At 35.6% G+C, this 18,675-nt stretch overlaps 1 protein-coding gene across 1 annotated transcript in view; it reads right to left on the reverse strand.

Annotated features, from left to right (window-relative positions):
• LOC146003046 (adipokinetic hormone/corazonin-related peptide receptor variant I-like) overlaps positions 1-18,675 on the reverse strand; it is a 571,777-nt gene that overhangs the window by 30,800 nt on the left and 522,302 nt on the right. Inside the window, exon 5 of the mRNA XM_083141210.1 lies at positions 6,712-6,786. Within this exon, the coding sequence (XP_082997336.1) occupies positions 6,712-6,786 (75 nt within the window). The remainder of the gene's footprint in view (positions 1-6,711; positions 6,787-18,675) is intronic.

An 18,675-nucleotide genomic window follows, 5' to 3' on the forward strand; every position in this document is an offset into this window, starting at 1 on the left:
TTGATTAAAATAAGGGTGAAATATTTACAGAGGTGGCTTAAAGACTTTGGAATTATTCTGCAGCTTGTTTGTCTGTTTGAATTTCTGTTTTTAGACTACTTTATGCACAGATCGTGACTGGACATACAGTTTAGAAAAACTCAATATGCTGACCAAGTCAGAAATTTATTTTATTTTAAAACATAAACTGGAGGGGAGTGATTTTTGTGTATATATATCTTCCTGTTTTGTACCTTGTTTCATTCGTACTTTGATACGTCCAAGAGCCTGTATTATTATACTATTCTTAAACGTATTAATATATTTATTAATAACTCAATAATACTCAGCGGTGAACGATGAGACTCGGTGAAGTACACAGACTCCTCTCAGGTACAGGGATAGTGTTAGTCAAAGACAATATTCACAGCACATAGAAATAAAACCACATTGCTGCAGTAGATAAACTAAAATGTTTTATATAATGCGAATATACTTGAGACGAAGGCGATGATTTCGCTTTGTCGATGAATTGACTCAACTAAAACGCATAAACTCAATGCGTGGCTATCGGCATACCTATTATGATCACATAGGCCTAGCTTACGCCCCGAACTACCATACCAAGATGTATGCACAACACCGAGGAGTTCCTTTTTAAGTTTAAAAGCTTCGTCGATCCGTGGTGAAAGTGTGTGTTATTTCTTACGCGATATCCTCGCTTTTATACTATTTCGAGAACACAGATTCAAGTACAGATGAATCACTCACTATTTACAAAAATATTCTACCAACAAAACTGACATCTATGCATGTTTAGAAATACAAATTCGTATAGTGCACTCTCTCAAACAAAGATACATTAAATTACCCATAATGAAGCATAAAATACAATAAACAATAAACAAAAGATATGCATTACAAACAAGGTGCATTATTACATATAATAACAAAGAAATTACGCTTTCCTTCACAAAAATAAATACATTAGTGACATATTTTCTACTGGTGACGTCACATAAAAAATGTGGATCATATCAACTTGATACAGAGTCTGGAGAAGACCTTGCTAGAAGGTTGAAACGTTACATTTATGTTTTAAAATAAAATAAATTTCTGCCTTGGTCAGCATATTGAGTTTTTCATATCATGGAAACAAGGCTAAATGGTGTTATAATACAGTTTAGAGTGGGTTCCGAACCACTCTTCCGGGTATCGATCGCGGGACCTCTTCATTACAAAGCGACGACGTTACCACTATGTCATTGCGAAGGTCTGCATGTTATGCTAATGACTATAGAATAAATTTTATGGACTTAGAGCTGAGTTTTGGTTTCCAGTCCACTTTATTCATAAATAAGGTAATCAGGACTGGACCTGCAGTTTGAGTGGGATCGGATCCACTGTGCAATGTGCCTCCAGGGTATTGAACCCGTGACTTATTGATTACAAGACAACTACGTTACAAGTATACCATCGAGGTCTTTATTGGAGCAAATAAAGTATAATTAATATTTATAACGGAAATCGAAATGTTTTTTCAGTGAACATCTGTTAGGAAAACCTTATTGGTTATTATTAATATCAAAGTCACATAATTATTTGTAAAATCAGGAAATAACAACATCAATGCAGACTAAGAAGTGACCACAAGGAAGCCTGCTCCACCCTTCCCCTCCCCTCCACGCGGGAGTACGGTGCACAGGAATCGTGGGTATGCGCAGGCTCTTTGCATGTGGTTCCACTATACCGAATTCCAAAAATATGATACATTCTATACATCATACATAGAAATACATATATACTCGTTATTTAACAATCTTTTTTTTAAAAAAGAAAACAATAATTTCAGTACAAATAAACGCAGAAGCAAAGATGAAAAGGAACGGTTGTTTTCCCTAGATGCGACCTTTTCTGGACTCCAAAACAATGTGTGTGTGTGTGTGTGTGTGTGTGTAGAGCCCCGACGAACAAAGACACTTGTTCCTTCAAATATACATAGCCTTATCATATTTTTGCAATTCGGCAATCTGAATTTATGTTATACTTAATTAATTTTACAAAAAAATATGTGACTTTCATGTTAATAAGAATGAATAAGGTTTCTCCAACAGATATTCACTAAAAATGTCACCTTCGCACTTAACCCTTTTTTCGATTGCTCTTATGACCCTGAATGGATGGTGTACATCGCGCTTGCCGTACCCCCGTATATGGTGTCGGTTCGGTCTGTAAGCTCCCTTAGGGTCACGAGAAACACAGACAGATACAGCAGAACGGCCTACGGAGAAACAATCGAAATTGTACTCATGCGAACCACAATCCTGATCTTCGTTGTCACATTTGGGCTGGTAGCGAGGCATGATGGACATATAAATTAAACGACGGACATATGTGGCCCATATGAATTTGATCCCTGTCACTGATACCGACGAATGTGTGGAGAAGTGGTTATATTCAAGTAAATTCCACCTTTGATAACCCTGACAGGTTGGAAATTTGAAACCTGACCATTGTGGCGTGTTGGAACAAGACAAAACATCTTCCGTGCATCAACCACCGCGAAACGTGTTTTCCAAACGGCCGACATCAAGTTCACGATCTTGAAACCAACTGACTGATTTCGCTCCAATGCAAAACCAAACTAGTCCTTAATGGTTTGGGATTGCAGATGGTCGCTCTAAGACCATGATAAAATTAAAGTAAAATTCTCGGTTATCAATGGAAACTTTCCCAAAATTCAAGAGTGCAAGCAGATGTTTTCACTATTTCAGCGCCTCCCCGGTGGCGCAGTGGTAGCGTCGTCGCCTTGCAATCTAGGGGTCCCGGGTTCAATATCCGATGGAGGCACATAATGTCTCGGATCCCACTTTAAACTGTAGGTCAAGTCCCGATTAGCTTTACTGTGGATAAAGTAGACTTAAAACATCTACTCAAACCAACTCGTTTTCAACCTTACGTATTACCTCTTGTCACTACCCAACACACGCACACAAATATATTTACGCCATAAAGGGTCCGTGTGAAACTTTCCTTTTCTGAGCACATCTCTACAGTCTCAAGGGGTTCAATGCGTATGCTGGGTCTTCTCTATCGTTTCACGGAAATAAACAACTTGACTGCCCTCAGCACCTTTTACAAATATTTTGTGTCACCTAAAATTCAATACTGTTCTCCGATCTGGTCTATGGCATGCCCCTCAAATTCAGATAGACTTAATTCCGTCCTAAATTTCTTCCTGGCCATTGTTCGACACCGAATTCCGTCCACAAAACACTTGCAAAAGTCCATCCTCCTGCAAATGTTAAATATCCAAACTCCACAAGAGAGACATAGACTGACTGACCATATATTTCTACATAAAATAGTGAATGGCAACATCAGAAGTGAGCGCCTTCTTCAGGAAATTCACTTTCGTGTGCCTTCCCCGTTCAACAAGAAGCACTCAACTTTTTGCTTCTCAGAAGCCGAGATTGTACCTCATCCAGCGCTCTCTGTTCCATAGACTGCCCAGTCAATACAATAATCTAGGAAGCCAAATATACATTTTTGAAAATCTGGACAGTTTTAGAAGAAAGTTAACTAAAAGTATGTAAGTCTGATAACCACATGTAATTTTTCTATGTTATTATTTTTGTTGTATTGGGTTATTATTTTTTTTGTCTTTATGTTCTATAAAATCGTTCCAATGTAAAATGGCTATCGCTGTATTTGGAATTTTATATTAAATAAATAAATAAATAAAATAAATGTATCTAAAAAATCTAATATAATTCAATTATACGGTATATATATATATATATATATGAAAGTATTTAATAGCTTACATTTAAAAAAATACTCAGACTAGATTGTTCTGCAAAGGACACTAACAAAGTTGACGGATGGAGAGAATTCTGTTTTATTTTTCAAGCAGCTTTCTGTCCCTTGCTCGATAAAAATTAAACCTGAACTCTAAAAAGCTTGCCTCAGGGCATTTATAAATATGTATCAATTCAATAGGATTTGGATGAATAAAAGTTCTAATTTTTCACGTGTACGGGGGAAAATTCACACAGAATTCCCGACCCAATAATTCACGCATAATTCCAAGAATTGAGAGAATTCCCGGTGAGTAATCACCTTGGACTGATACAAACTTTTGCATTGCAAATCTCTAAATTTGCGGAAGTTAACGTAATCAAAATATTGGTGATGTGCCCCCCCACATCCTCCGGTCTCTATTCGCTTCTCAACCATTACCACTAGTAGATGTGAGCACGCTTCAAGGGCATTGACCAATTTAATATTCCAAATTGCGGCTATATTTCTATTGTTATTTAATTCACCACACATGCCATTAATTAAGACAGGGTGATCGCTCTTGTTAATTCATTAAGAAGTGAGATATGGGGAATGTGTGTGTAAGTGGTGATGACTCATTGTGACTCACTCTGCAAAAGCACTTAAAGCTAATAGGTTTTTCATTAGTGTACAATAGCTACTCATCTCTCTTAATTAATGACACGTATCATGTATTAGGGTACAATAGAAAAAGTGCTGTTATTTTGAATACATAATTGATTAATGTCGTTCAAGCATGACCATATCTACTGCCATTACATTTCAAACTTAAATAACTTTAAATTATCGACAAGTAGCTAAAGTCATGCCATGTTATAAAACATTGCTGAGTGTTTAGTTTCTAAATCTCCAAAAGACAGTCTAGACATGTTTTCTACACAGAAGTTTTTACACCATAGAATTTGCATATGGAAAACTGTTTGCATTCGCCACTTTGGCCAGTTTATTTGAACTATGACAATTTCAGCCCAAAAGCTATAAATTGAGGATTATGGTACTTATCGTGGTAAATGACGTACCCTTCCACGCCCCTATACAATGCACTATATTTTAAATATTATATCGTCAATTTGTAGCTCAAATTTTTGTCCTTGTTATCATTATTCATGTTCCTCATCCTCCGAAAAATGTGACATGCTCAGATTTTGAAAATGTAAAAAATGAAGACAGATGGAAATATATGGGCCTTCTTCAACTCGACACACACACACACATTCGTGTTCAGATTTTGCCATAACGGTGGCAAAGGGGGCACTTGCGCCTCCCCTAAAGATTTTCAGGTTTATGAAAATTTACAATGGTACTTTTGTTAACCTCGTGGAACATGAGGACTTAAGGAACGAGTATTTTTTTATGATTCTACAAATGTAACAGTTATTTTTCAAAATAGTCCTGGATGATATTTTTTATGGACTTGAAAACTTTTTGATTCCGACACCAAAAAGGTAAGCTCGAATTCGATTCTGCCTCTCGCCCCCAAAGTTAGGTCTCAAGTTACGCCTATAGATTTCGCTTTGGAACTTTGGACTAGCGTATTTTCCCATGAAGAACACGTAAACACTTTGCTCTTAACAAAGTTCTTACAAAGAGATTACGAAGAAATGTGAAGATAAATTTGTTAATTTATGCTTTGTGCCATGTGTTACCAAATGGTTCGTGTGTATGATATGTGACGATATGAATTCAAATATATTAAGAGAAAGCTTGATTAATATCGATTTTGCAAAATGTCCTGTATGGTAACATACAACACATTTGCTTTTGGAAATCCACCCTGTCCTTCTACAGCCCAGAAACAAGTTGCACAAAGTTTCAAATCTGATTGAAATTTTTGATTTCGCACATTTCTTCGATATTAATAACATTTTATCACTTTGCACTTTTGTCCGATTCTGCTATTGATTTGCATACTCGGGAAATATAAAGATTGTTCTTTTCAAAACTCGTACAATTGCCGTTACCCCTTTCACCACAGTTCACTTTGGGAAATGAAAAAAAGCATTCAATGGGTACCTAACTCGTTTCCAATTAGTAATGTGGGGGATTTTTTCAAGTTGTAAAAAAACCAAAACATCCACCGAACGATAATGAAAATGAGAAGTTATTTTCTTTTAATTTGCAGAAAGGTACAGTAAATAGAAATACGCGAACACACACGAACACACACACACACACGCACAGAGAGAGAGAGAGAGAGAGAGTCAGAGTCAGGAAAAAAACATTAATTGACCAAAAGTTAAATAATAAATGAAGATACGCGCAAGTCAAATTTGTGTGAAAATTACCACAAATTGAAATGAATAAATTTGGCCTAGGATACATTTAATTTAAATTCCAAATTCTTGCTATTTTACATAAACGATATGAAACACTATGGTGTTAATACTGAGCGTATTAACACATGAAAAAATATACTGTAAGCATGATTGGATCTATTTTGCTGAGGATTTGTTTCAAAATACATACAATCATAAAATGGTTAGACAAACATGCTTGTTGTAAATACAGTTACATAATGATTTGTAAAATTTCATTACTTTTGTATGCATGTATGTTTTTATGTATGCATGTATGTGTGTAATAAGGAACAAAAACATGATAACATGATTTTGACCATCATAATGAATGTATTGTGTTCGTAAAAATATTAAATGCACTGTATGAACAATTTTTCTTGCAAATGAGTTTGTTACATTTGCCTAACTAATGACGAATTGTGTCGTTCAATTTACGTACTTTGAATGAAAACTGTCCATTTATGTGTGTGAAGGAAAGGGAAAATGCTGAATGTAGAAAACCTTCAGAAACGAAACAAAGAAATGAAATACACCTTACGGACACAGACACAGAAATGACGACTGAAACAGTGACACGTTGACTTATCCTTACCTTTGGCCATAAATTGAATAGATTTTCGGACTTGAGTTACAAAACTGGTAGGCTGGAGAATATGCAAAACTGCACCTGAAAACCAAACGAAAAAGCCTGACTTGTTTCACCTCACAAGAAAATCAGATGGATATTCTACAGTAAAACTCTGGACTGTCTGTAATACTAATATGATGGGAAAAGCGATGGAGATGACGGATAGTTTAAGTAACATCATGAATTAAAATCATGGTTAAATGAATCATTGATTTTTAAGAAGAGAAAGGGAAAGGAGATAGTTACTTTTAAAGTACGGTTATTTGAGAGTTTACTGGACAGTCTTACTGAGAGAGCAACTGAGATGGAACATTGAACAGAGTCATGGAAACTAATAATTAATACACTAGAATAATTAATAACATGTGTATTTAAATGTTTCAAGTTTTTTGATTATTTTGAAATTAATATAAAATGATATGCACACAGTGTTGCCTTAAATCAGGCATTAGTAAAAATTCAATTGACTTTACTTGTGGACCAGGTTCAGCTGTTACTGGTCTACCGCCTCCCCCCACCAAAAAGTACAGATCACAACAATGGGAAAATTAAATATTGCAAAGAAATTAAGAAACAAAACAATACAATAAGAATAAAATTATAACTATAGAAACAATCTGAGTAATAAATTAGAAAGTAAAATAAATTAAGTTGAAGAAAGTTAAATGTGATGTAAAAATAATTTCTGGCAACTCACAGGAATTTCTGATTATTCATATGTTGATGTATCTTGCTTCTGATTGTTTATTAGTGATTCACGAAGCATGTCGCGTCATATGAAGATACACCGTTGAGAGATGAGGAATTTTTTGTGGACAATTTTTCTGTTGTAAGAGTCAATTTTAAAAACGTGGTAGTAAGTAAATTTTCATGCGTGTGAAATAGGAAATTATAAAATTTTAAGTAAATATCTAAAATTGCTTTGTAAATAACATCTCAGCAATTGATTGTAATTGCACACTGTAAGCATGTTGGTGTAACATCTACCACATTGTTCTGTGTTATTTCAATACTACACAAGATAAATTGAGAGGGTCTGTCACTCATTGCACCAGCAAAATGGTGCTAAAGTTGTGGTTTTGACCTTCTGAAGCCACTGTCTAGTGTCAGTCTCATGTCTAAACAAGACACGTTTTCTGAATGATGATGACGTTTATTATTGGAAAATCGATCTCCAAGTTACACGATATAAATCCTGTCCAATAAAACAAATGTTTGCTGACATCAACACGAAATATCAATTCTCATCACAAATTCTGGTTAGTGTCTCTTCTGAATTTCTACTTGTAGCAAAACTTGTCTACGAAGTGTCGCCAAGAGTCAAAGCCATTGTTATGTTGAAAGGTTCGCAACTAGTATTGAAAGGCTTGTAAACAAATGTGCCATTGTTATATACACGATATATTTCAACCTACACAAGCACCGAAACCATAAAGCAGGGTTTCCCGAACTTTTCCGTTTTACGGCGCCGTAGTGTTTCAAGATTTTTTCCGCGGCGCCCAAGACAAAATGTAGTCCTATCTAACAATGCTCAGTTAGTGTAGTTAGTTTGCTTGCCTTAAGTTAAGAAATTAACACACATTTCAAATTCTGAAACATTTTACATGTATACATGTAAAAAGTACTAAATAAGCACATATTTCAAACAATCATATCATTGATCGAATTTACCACGTATAGACTAACAGGCAAGTGTCATTTCAGTTAAAATTTGGAAAATTTTGCGGCGCACAGTTTGGGAACCACTGCCATATCGTGTTGTGTAGTCCTTATTTTCCCTGAGAGAATCTTAAAGCATTCACATTAGATGCATAGACCTATCCCAAATGGTAAAGATACCAGAAAATATTTGTGTACGGGCAGAGAGGAAATTGATTATTTTCTGCTGGAAAGTCCCTTTTAATGCACCCTAAATACTACACAAAAAAACAATGCTTGCTTGGTTAAAAGAGAAAATACGTATCCAGCATTTCTAATTGGTGAGGGAAAATCCTGCCCAACTAGTCCCCCCTATCCCCACTCTGGCGCTGTCACTGGGTCCAGCAAGATTTATAATTCTTGTTTCAAGGGAGATAGAAGAATATTATAATGCTTTATGCATTACATCTATCTGCATGTTAAAAGCACCTGGTGTGTAACAAGAAGATGGCTTGTTAAACATTAGTACGGATAATAGATCGACAAATAACTTAATTTCCAAATACACTATTCTGCATCTTCCCCTTTCATGTCTGAGAGGGTGAGTAAGAAACCTCTGACAGCTACTGTATTAACACAAATAGTATGTATAACCTCTGTGATTGGTTTATTTATAAAACTTCATTCTATGTAACATATGCACCGTTTTGCATTTAAAAATATTAAAATTGGATTATCAAGCAAGTTAGCTTTCTCCTATTTCTAACAAGTAAAATGATAGTACAAATACTTTCATTAAATATGCTTCAAAGTAAATAAACATAAATCTTCACATCAAAATGTGAAAATCAAACATGTATTTTCACTTTAAATAACAGGTGAGGTACAAGGAAAAAATAATTAGAATGCTGGAATTTTTCCACCTTTAAAAATGTATATAGTCAATACATAGTGCATTGGGAAATTAAATATATTTGTCTCCTTTATTGTATATATTGAATATGCAACATCATGGTGAAACATAAGTTCATTACATATTTAATCAGTCCTCCTAACACTGTCAAATTGACTTTCTTTAATGCGATTTATAACATTAACATGGCAAAAATGCCATTCTTTTGCAAAATAGACAATAAATATTTTATCGCACCAGAAAATACGATACTTTTTAAACCAAAAGTCAGTTTCAAGCCAATTGTAAATCATGCTGCATGCAGAAACCACATTTTTTATTCTTTAGTCATTTCCATGCAGATACATGAGTTGCAGGCTAGGCAAAAAAAGCACAAGAGAATTATTAGGTTTTCCGTGGACTGTAACTTTTTCACATGATTGTCACAACTACTTGACGTTTTTACACTTCTTCCATAATTGGTACCATAGTGGTAGCACATGTGGTGATATGTGAATAAGATGATAACGCATGAGTTTTTTGAAGGAGTTCATGCTGTGAGTAATCTCTTGTACATATTGAGACAGACAATCACGTGGATTGATGTCTGTTGACCTGGGACCACCCTAGACGACCACAAGCGCCATACCAGAAAAAAGAGACAATTGAACTAAGCACGAAAGATTAACCCATTCCTTGAACTGTTTTCCTTAATGGAAATTGCAGCCTCTTCAAATTCATGACCAGACTTTAAACAAGGAATAATTTAGGACGATTTCTATGCAAATAATGTCATTATGGTAATGTTAAAGTTAAAGATGTCCCCTTATGAATGCCACAGTAGCATGAAGCCACGTTTGGGATGTGGAAGAAGAATGTTCTCCATCTTGCCGTATTAACCCCACCACCTCTCCCCTGGTTACTCCTACGTAACAATCAAGGGCACCCGCAGAGGGTGACAAGGGGGCACTTGCCTCCCCCTGAGATATCTGGGAAAATGTAATATAATTCGTGGTAAAATTGTAGAGTGAAACAATAGGTAAGGGTGTCATGAAAGACAGCAGATTAAGTGGTCACTGGTGTATGTACATCGTGAAAAATGTACGAAAAGACAATGAACTTTTCATCATCAACAAAGTGACTGACGTTTATGGAAAGGAAGCACGGTGACTTCTATTTCTATTTACATAGAGGACTCAAGTCTGAACTTGACAACACCACCAATGTATTTTCAACTAAATTTCAATTTTTATGATTTGTAAGAAAATAATAACAATAGAAAATAAAATTTGAGTTTCTATGACTGGAGGGTAAGATATGAAATTTTACTCTGTCTCCCAGCGCTCGAAGTTGAAATTCCTAGCAGGGGAATGCTTTGAAAAATTAAGGAAAATGTTGGGGGATACTGTATTGCTCAACATGGATAAAATTCAGTGAGAAAATGCTTTGTGAATTTTCTTAAATGGGGGGAAATCATCACTCTACGTTCCCCCAAATTTGAGCACTGTTGCCCCTGTCCCTTTGTGGATGCCCTCGTTACCAATCAACGAGAGGCTGCGTGAACCACACGGCAGCTTCAACAGGGAAATCAACGGCAAAATTTCATGTCTGGAATATGATGAATAGGATACGAATCTATCGTGACACAGTGATACACCATACGGACTCAATAATTTTGGCTTATTATAATGGATTATCCCTAAAAAGGTAAGCAGGATAGATATTTGACCATGGATTAAAATGAATTTTTCGTTCGAGAAGGAAATGTAATAGGGTACAAAAAGCTAGTAACTCTCATGCATTTCTGCATGCATTTACTTTTTGTTGCAATTTTCAGAGCATGACACGGAATGAATATGGAAGCCTTTTCTCTTCATTATGCAAAACTGCACATACAACTCTCGATCCAATTGTAATATTGCATGTTTTTACGATTTCGCTTCTCATATATTTTCCATTTCAGCTCTATTCCGCCTGACCTGATTGCATTTACATGAACCAATCTACTTAGTAATGATGTGTGGCAGGCACAGAGAGGCTTGTTGCTAAGGAAAGAGTGCAAAGTTTTCAGACCCTAGCAATGCTTAGAACGTATTGGTCAGTTTGCGGTGAACGTGAATAGGATTTATCAGAATTTTTAAGAACTTTATGTTCCAAGTAACAAGAAGGTCATGCAGAACTGGGACGGGGCGAAATTAAATTAAATTAGTAGATTTAACAATTAGTCATTGTCCTGATTCAAAGTAGAAGTCCGTAAAAGACGACATTCCAATTAATATTTCCCTCACAGATCTATTATTTCCCTAAATAGTGAATATGATTATTAATAAAAACCCATGGCGCAACTGCCCGTGAGGGGCAGTGATCACCCACCGACTGCCGGGCTAATTCCAACAAGAGGTGGGCGATCATCGAACCAGTTACGGAGTGACGTGTGGTCAGCACGACAAAACAGCAGTCATGAATGCGATAATTTTAATATTTTAAACCGATTCATAATGCTCATTTTGGAATCGAAATACATATTTCTGAATCGTTAACTATAAAGAAGACTGTATTTTGTAAAGAGATTTAAGTCTTTGAAGATGGTCAAAAATACAAATCAAATATTTAAAATTCACATTGATTACTGTTCTCTTGAGATCAATAAACTGAGCTATGACGCCAGGGGTCCCGGGTTCGAATCCTGGTCTGGGCATGGATGTTTGCGAGTGTCCATTCATCAATTTCATCATATCATCACTCATCCCTATCTTCGCAAATTAGCCAAAAGTGTCACAAAAAGCGAAGTAAAATAGATCAAATCAATCAATCAATATACTGAAATATCTGTATCAGCTGGACAAAGTATATTTTCTAAAAATCTAAGATTAAGTCCGCCATCTTGAAATTCGTTGAGCGATTTCGTTCAAATACAAAAAAAATACATTCATCTTTATTTGAATTTTTGTTATTCAGCGTCGTTTTTCTGCCACTTTTGCTAATCGTGACGATAAGGATGAGTGATGAATGAAATTGATGAAGTCCGCACCGATCGAAAACCGACCATTTAATGTGCTCCTCAATGCATAGGTGTGTAACTTAGGGGAAGTGGGCATAATCGAACTTGTTTATTAAAATTTGGAATGGGTGCATCAGCAATTAAGGCTATTTGCTCCCGTAGATGGGAGGAGTATAATAGATCTTGGGTGGAGGGGGGGAGGTATAATCGGCCTTGGAACTTAACTTTGGGGGGAGGTGGCTGAATCAAAAAGTTCTCAAGCCAATAAAATTATCATCCAGTACTAATTTGATAAATAAATTTTAATTGCAAAATCGTAAAAATTACTCTTTCCTTTGGTCCTCAGGTTCCACGTGGTTAACGAAAGTACCATTAAGCACTCTGCTTTTTTTATTTTTTTAAAAAATAATTTCCATTACGTAACTGGTAAATTTTCATAAACACGCCATGTTACGCCTATGTTTCAATGTATTTATTACCTCATTGCCCTGCAAATAATAGCCTAAAATTACGTACTATGAGCTCCATTTGTTATTTTTTTAAAAATGTTCTCTACAGGGAGATTTGAAGAAATCAGCAGAATGTCGAGCACAAAGAAACTGGGAAAAATCCCTTTTTCGTCCACCATCTCAAAATGTAATGGCCAATTTTATTCAAATCCAATACCGAACTAATAGATCAATCAACTTGTCGACCATATACAAGAGCTCTAAATTTATGAGCCACGTAACAACTAAGAACTCAAATGTGAAACAAGCAACATGGTTGTTTATTAATTTAACAGAAGATCTTATCAAAATGTAAATATGAATCCCAAGTGTCATCATGTAATTCAAATTCATCATCTTCAAAGTTTCGTGATGTCTTCCGTCGGATTACATTTCAAAGATGGTGTTCTTCTGCAGTGTTCATTGCTTCTTTAACAGTTGAGTTGTTAGTTTCAAACAATGTAACATTATTGACAAGATTCATTGTAAAGTTGCTTCTTTTTGTTTTTGTTAAGTTTATCTCATTGTTATATCTGTAACACTGCGCAAACTAAAAATAAATATCTGACGAAGGGAGCGCGTGTTCTTCCAAAACGTCACATCAAAAAGTATTTGAGTGCTTGTGACGATCGTAATGGAATTCTTCAATGCAATCAATAAGTACACACAAAAAATGGATTTTAGTAGTCAGCTATGCAAATACAGTCACCCAACAACGATTTTGAACGTAAGTAACTTTTGTACAAAAAGCAATAGCGCACCCTTTCACTAAATATTAACTCTGTTTATCTGAAAGTTTCTTAAACATTGAACAAGAAAATTTATCTCTACATGAATGTTCAGTTTGCGGGAAAAGTTACTTAGGTGTAAAAAAGTTTTTGTATGAAGTAAAAAAAACATGAGTAAATGACAGCTGTGGAATGACTCTTTTCTTACACCTTAGTAACTTTTCCCCCATGCTGAACGTTCATGTAGGGAATAATTTTCTTGTTTAATGTTTAAAAACATACACATGGAAAAAGTTAATACCCAGTGCAAGGTTCATGTCTCTATCGCTTTTTGTACAAAAGTTACGTACGTTCAAAATTTCGGTTGCGTGACATTTTGGACACCCTGTATTTCCTAATTTTCACATATCTTGCGTAATATTTATAACGAAAGCTCGACCAAAAAATCGATGGGAATTGAACATGAAGTAAGTTAATCGATTCGAATATCTTCATAGTCTTGAAAAATAGGTTGGTCAAATGTATCCTTCCCACATAAAGAAAATGCATATTTTATAATCGAAGCAGCACAATTCAAAAAAGTTTCAAAATTTGAGTCACCCAGCACCAGTTTTGTTCCTGTTACGAACCATTAGTTGTTTGAAACTCTTACAAAAATTTTGGATTATTGATTAGGATTTGTTTTTGAAAATCCCTAAAGTTCAAATATTATTCAGTCAAAACAAAGTAGTACATGGACATGTCCATGTTACTATTGGTATTTGATACCTAAATTCTATAAAGAAATTATACATATTTGTAGAAAATTGTATGCTACTTAATAAAAATATTTCTAATGGTCACAAGAGTAAATTGAACATGCCTACGTGTATGTTAGTGTAATCAATGAGGGCCCGGGACTTTATGTTATAACATATTTTTTATTTGGCATAGGATCGTGTACTGCGGCGAGATCATTACATATCTGTTGAAAATCAGCCGAAATAGACCAACTTGATAAAGCATATTTTGACATATTTTACCAATTTCGAGTTTTTACAACATATTTCTTCAATTTTCTCGTAATAAGACATATTTCTGTATAATTTCGTAATTGTCTTGCAAATACTCTGTTATTTTATAATTTTTCTTCGTATATTTACCGCAACTGATAGTTCACATTATCGATGCCAGGATAAGGAAATTACGAACGAAGAATTTAAAAGTAGATGGAGTCTTTTCTTACCAATTAAAAATAGAACAATAATACCCCCTTTTCTATCCCGCCGACAGTTAATAGCCATGCAAACATTATTGAGGGAAAATGTTATCTCATTGTTGGGTAGGATTCTGGCTTCATTTAATAGTCTACCCCCATCCTATCGATCTTACCTGGAAGATCCGTACTTAATCCCGTATTATGAGAAATTCCAAAGTACTGTTGTGCATATTTTTGGATTTACTGGGAATATTTCTACCTTTTTCTGACATATTTTTCAATTTTTATGACATAATTACATACATATTTTACCGTTTTATAAGACATAATGTTCCGGGCCCTAGTAATCATACATAAGGATTTCGTTATTTAAGTTTCTATTTGAAGGTATGAGGAATTGGTAAAGAAAATATCGATGAGAAATCCCCTGAAAGTTAAAATCATAAGTAGTAACATTGTTAGCTATCACAGATTTGCTATTATAGATAACAATTAGGTTAAATCTTGCAACAATGACGTTAGGGGAAAACGAACTTAAATAAACCAATCACAGAGAATATATCACGCTATGCAAAATAAGAAGAATGACGTCATAACTATTCATGTGACACAGTAGCATAAACAGAGAATTTCCACACTCACCCTTTGCTCTCGCAGACCTCAAGCCTCGGTCCAGACGTCCGCTTGGAGGAAATGTTTCCCAAAATTATCTGCCATGATTTCCTTATGTCTTCGTGTTCAGATTCTCATCCCTTCGGTAGTCCGCTGAATTGTTGTTATGTCGCCATTCGTAGGGTGACACCGAACGTCATACATGCTGGAGAGGAAACGCCAGAGGAATGTTGGCTCTGTCTTGTATTCTGAGGCCTGGAGCGAAGCGAGAAAGCGAATATCACTCATGGATATTGAGGCATCTTCTCTCTTTAAAACAGAAAGCAAGAATTGGATTAGTTTAAGTTAGGATTCAGTGTTGCTTGCACCGAAAACGAATGGTAAATTTCCCTAGAAATGTGATTGGATTGAATTTAGAGAACGAAATATGATGATGTGAAGTCCTTGAACGTTATAAATATTATTGTTGTAGAACGAGGCTACCGTGATTAACCATAGTCCGTTAAGTGTCAAGCATGACTACCAGACAGGGGCGGTGCCAAGGGTGGACCAGTGGGCCGTTGCACACCCAAAATTCGGCTATCAAAAGGCAATTGGCAAATTTCGAATAAAAATTAAATAAACGCACATAGACAATTATGAATATGATGACAAACCTTGGAAGATTCGAACCCGGGATCTCTAACGGAGCGCCCTCTATTAACCCCTTTATTATAGGCGAATCCAGCGGAGGGCAAAGGGGTACTGGCCTCCTGGAAAACGAATACTGAAAATTCCATTCAGTTCATTGTGTTTTCTTAAGTGGAAAGTAAAAATAAAACGTATCTGACTTTCGATTTGGTTCTATTTATCGTCGTTTATCTTGCACTTTTGGTAATCGCGACGATGAGAATGAGTGATGATATGATGAAGGGACACTCACAAGGAACAAAAAGGAGCAAAATAACAAATCCAAAATTTTTGACTTCTTCTTGACCTCTTCCCTTTTTCTTAACATTCATTTAATCGCTCCTTACCTAGGTATGGTTGAAAATTAATAAAATAGATATTTTTATTGAATGAAAACCCCCTGCCACAAGACTGGATAAGATGAAAGCTGAAGCTATACTGTAACAAGATATTTACACTTTAATTATTAATGGACGTAAAAATTGATGCTACAGACTTCATCTTGGATGGGGAATGGTCACATGACTTTAATATTTTTACAAAACTTCACGCATACAAGAATGTAATTCTTAAGAATCAAAGTGAATAAATCTTAACCACAACTCAACTCAGATTTCCAAATATTCCATTTTATCAAATCCCAGTATAGGTATATAACAAGGTAAATTCACTATACTGTAGAAAAATATCAAAACTTCTTGAAAACAAGCATAATTTCTTAACTTTTTCTTGCTGGTAGACACACTGTTAATACGCAGGCCTGGATTCGAACCCTGAACGGTTGTAACAATGTGAACACGATTTATTTTTCTATTTACGTATGTGGCACACCACAATTTTTGACAGCCATCCAGAAGTTTATCCACACAAGATATTATGATGCCGCCTCTGCTACCAGATGCCTTCTTTCTCCGTGACATATTACCCGAGGAATTTGAAAAGAAAATCTTAAATGTTCTAAGCATTAAGTCACATAATTTCCTCTTAAGTCACCTGATTTCATTGTTTCTGATTACTACCTGTGTGGGTAACCTGAAATGCAACGTGTCCCCAAGTCGGCCTCAGGTCAATGGAGAGTTAAAAAAAACATCCACATGGAAATGAACAACATTCCTTTTGAGATGTTAGAACGCCTAATGATTCAGGGGTTTATTCTGAATTTTCCATCTGGGAATGGATGTAAGGCAGTGATGTGCCGTATACTATAGGTTTGCGTCTACATGCGTTGTCTACACGTAACCTACGCGTAGGTTACATTGGGTTGTAGTTTACATAGACTACGTAGACAATCTAAAGTGCATTAAAATTAATTTTCAAGAGTTTCATGAAAGAAAAGTGAATTCAACTATTCTGGTTCCTAGCGAAATGAAAAGAATCCTATTTACAACAAAATTTCTCCTCTCTTCTATTATCAACTATGGAAGTAGATAAATAGTATGCAAAAAACAACAACAGATGGCAGTCGTGAGGCAAGAGTGGTCTTTTTCCCATAAAACATTATAATATTTCTTATATTAGGTTTCTTCCTAGGTGAGGAATTGTTCGAATTTGGAAGGAAGAGTATGAGAAGTTCTCCTCACACATCAGCAACTGATACGCAGTATAATTTTCTTTTAATTCCACGGCGCTCTTTGCTAAGTTATCACCTTTCGCCATGTTGATTACATAGATTACGTAATCTACGTGTATAAAATAGTCTACGTGCAGAATGTAGACTATCGTTGTTTACGCGCAGACGCACATCACTGATGTAAGGGTTAATTTAGAGCCAACATTATCAAAAATTGGATATTTGTGATAATTTTAATGGATATTAAAGAACTTCTCGAGCTGTTTGAGTATGAACGCCGTCATGGTTATCGTTGAATTTTGTCAGGCATAATTATGAAAACACCAAGATGACTGCGGTTGCTTCACAAATGGTAAGCGTAAGGTTGCAAGCACTGCATTTGTCTCATTAAAACAGGTATCTATTCCCTTCAAAAAGTGTCAATTTTACTGAAACACCCTGTATAATTATTACTAGTATTTCCTAAATTTTGGATGAAAAGTTTTAAGTAAATTCCTCCTTAAATATATATGCATGCACATTGATTGACACCCAGTAAAGTACTAAAATTGCATTAAAGGCAGAACCACGTAATGGAAATGTTTAATACTTTATGCGAAAAACATGTGTGGAGTCGTGATATTAGCATGTAGGAAAAAAAATATACGACTCTATTTATGTTATGCAAATATGTGGGCATAAATTTAATCTGGTAATAGCATGTGACATTTAACTAGCAACTTAAAACTGTACAAAAACCAGTACTGCAATGTGAGCAATTTCCTATGCGAACTGTGCATTTGGCGGAAATGTGAGTGCCTAGCATCTGTACTTACATAAAAACGGTTGCTATGACGACGGTAACTGGATAACGGACTACTTCCGAATCGAACCCATGGAGTAGCAGCTTTGCAGGAGGTTCCAATATCCGCTTATCACTGGAGTAATGTATTTAAGCGAACTTGCTTTATTTATGGGATGAGCTTGTGTGCTGTAATCGCATTGCTTCTAGTATTCTCAGTCGAGCGAAATGATTGACTGATTCGGTTTACTTTACTTCGCTTTTCTGCCGCTTTTGGCTGATCGCGAAGATGAGATTGGCATGCCCAGGCCGGGATTCGAACCCGGGACCCCTGGCGTTGTAGCGCGCTGT

This window comes from Lepisma saccharinum, chromosome 19 (genome assembly GCF_977018435.1).
Source record: "Lepisma saccharinum chromosome 19, izLepSacc3.1, whole genome shotgun sequence".
Lineage (NCBI taxonomy): Eukaryota > Metazoa > Arthropoda > Insecta > Zygentoma > Lepismatidae > Lepisma > Lepisma saccharinum.